This window comes from Pinus tabuliformis, chromosome 4_1 (genome assembly GCF_031772625.1).
Source record: "Pinus tabuliformis cultivar Carrire ecotype Pingquan chromosome 4_1, CPIR1, whole genome shotgun sequence".
In the NCBI taxonomy this organism is placed as follows: domain Eukaryota; kingdom Viridiplantae; phylum Streptophyta; class Pinopsida; order Pinales; family Pinaceae; genus Pinus; species Pinus tabuliformis.
In genome coordinates this window covers 583,404,590-583,406,866 of record NC_142303.1, presented here as the reverse complement: position 1 = coordinate 583,406,866, position 2,277 = coordinate 583,404,590, and the positions used below count along the sequence as shown (strand labels likewise).

General features: G+C 34.5%; 1 protein-coding gene across 1 annotated transcript; it reads right to left on the bottom strand.

Annotated features, from left to right (window-relative positions):
• Window positions 1-803: 803 nt before the first annotated feature.
• Window positions 804-2,074, bottom strand: LOC149177302 (uncharacterized). Its single transcript, XM_089423376.1, has 3 exons — window positions 1,706-2,074; window positions 1,525-1,600; window positions 804-1,196 (listed from the first exon to the last, which is right to left on the bottom strand). The coding sequence occupies exons 1-3, from the start codon at window positions 1,886-1,888 to the stop codon at window positions 901-903; spliced, it is 555 nt and encodes a 184-aa protein (XP_089279502.1). The 5' UTR covers window positions 1,889-2,074; the 3' UTR covers window positions 804-900.
• Between the last annotated feature and the right edge of the window lie 203 nt (window positions 2,075-2,277).

The following is a 2,277-nucleotide window of genomic DNA, read 5'->3' as shown; positions in this document are numbered from 1 at the left end:
ACTCATATAATCTGTTTCGATGCATTTGCAGTTTTTTAAATAAATAAAATTCACCCATTTTTAAAAAATAGTGGGATCTCATTGCTCTAAAAGTCTCTTGGATGGGTTTATATGGAAGTTTGCTTCTTTTCCTGGAAAATGAAAAGGTGTTTTCGATATGCATTCCGAAGAAATCACTCTTCTTCACCTCTTCATGGAAATGTGTTTTCTGAGTAGCACTTTGAATGGTTTTTGCCTGCTGTAAATTCAAAGCACTGTGATTCCAGGAAAATATATATTTGAAAACTCGCGTATAACTGAAATATTTAAAAGATTTTTTCACCAAATTATAAGTCAACCCAATGTAAAAGATCAATCAAATCAAATTCTTTGAGATGGAAACCACTGTAGATCCTGTGATACATTGAATTCATTCAATGAACTCAAAGATTATATCCGTTCAATGGGTAACATAGGTAGCGGAGATGTATGCTCAACGAATAAAAAAATACAGAAACTTGCAAGAAATTTGTTCTAATTTCCTGTTGTCCAGGGCGGAATCTTTACATAAAATTTATTCGCCATAGTTAAATCTTACTATTTACATAATACTTTATAACAAAATAATGGTCAATTAAACTATTTTTCTGAACCAAACAACATAGGTATACTCTGTTATATATGGAGAATTTTTAAATTCTCTGAAACAGAGATCAACAAATAATTCTGTATTGTCTGAGCCCCAAAAACTTCACATAAAATTTATCCAGGATAATTAAATCTCATTATTTACATAATACTTTATAACAAAATAATAACTAGTTATACTATCTCACTGAAGTAAACACCATGGATATGCCATGCTATATACACAGAAATTTTAGATTCCCTGGGGCTCAGGAAGAGGTACTGAAACAGAGATCAACAGATAATACATGTATTGGAATTGTACTCATCTCTAACGACTTCATCAGGGTAAGTCCCATAACTGCTTGAATTCACATACACAATTCTGGGAGGCTCCGCCTTCTTCTCCTTCTCCTTCCCACTTTGCTTCTTCTTCTCGCCCTCTGCCTTTTTCTCTTCTTTTGCAGGACCCACGCTCAGCAGCTCTGTGCATCCAAATTTCCTCAGTTTCATTGTGACATCCACAGGATCTGCATCCCCCATGACAGTTATCTTCTTCTCCTTCATATCCACTGCAACAGACTCTACCCCTGCAATCACATATCCATCTATTATTTATTAGCTCTCAGATTCACTTAATGGTAAGCAAGATCCCTAGATTGATTAATTGAATGAATTTTGTAGGTTGGAAGTTTGGATTTATCACCGTCGTAATGTTTGATTGTCTATGTTTCGAATTTTTAGGAGGATCCATCATCAAAGCACATATTGATTTTTGTGTTCTAATTATAGATCCTCTTACAAATTCGAAACTTAAACCTGTAAAAAATGTAGACAATCAAATATAACTATGTGATAAATCAGAGTTTCCAACAAATTCCAACCACATAAATTTGAAAACCATTAAATAAATTTTACCTTCAACTCCTGCAACCGTCTGCATAACCCTTCTCTTACGATTTTCGTCCTCGATAGTCACTTTCAGCACCATTTTCTGCAAATCAAATAGGCAGGCCATCCTCATCAATCAGTGGGTTTAATGACATACAGAACCTTAAGCAGTTGATTTTGCTTTAACAGAGCAAAAGTAGTAGCATACCTTCATATTTGACAGGAAATAGCAGCCTTCCAAAACTGTGTGTGTGATATATACAGAAGCGAAGAAGCAGAGTATAATACAAATTGGTACAGGGAGCCTTGTAATATATCTTCTTAATGAAGATCCTAATGAAGGGCCAACGAGTACAAACTGATCAGGAATGGCAGTGTGCCTTGACTTCATTAAGAATAAATAATATTTAGACGCTGTTACAGCCGCTGCTTCTGGAAGCTAACTCAAATAATTAATATGCAGTGTGCCTTGACTTGCGTTTAAGACAAAACCAGGGTAAAATTGGTTAAGGCTGGTAAAACTTTGACGGGTTTCAAGACTAGATGAAAATCTATGGTGCCCTTCATTTCACAATTATTGTCAAAATGGTATACGGTCTATATTCAATGTATATAAACAGAGTGTAACATGTGAAAGCTACTCACAGCGAGGAAAGAAAAAACCACAAAATTTTTTGCATGCAGGTTTCTACAGGTTTTTTTGTAACTCAGTTTAAAAAGATTTCTATTTATATAAAAGAAATTACATTGATAGCATAAGATAGAACCGGTCTGAAAATG

Coding starts and splice junctions, on each gene's coding strand:
- LOC149177302 (XM_089423376.1), bottom strand. CDS start 1,888: ATGAAGTCAAGGCACACTGCCATTCCTGATCAGTTTGTACTCGTTGGC. Junction 1,601..1,705: donor ATTTCCTGTCAAATATGAAG/GTATGCTACTAC, acceptor TTTGATTTGCAG/AAAATGGTGCTGAAAGTGAC. Junction 1,197..1,524: donor GACGGTTGCAGGAGTTGAAG/GTAAAATTTATT, acceptor ATGTGATTGCAG/GGGTAGAGTCTGTTGCAGTG.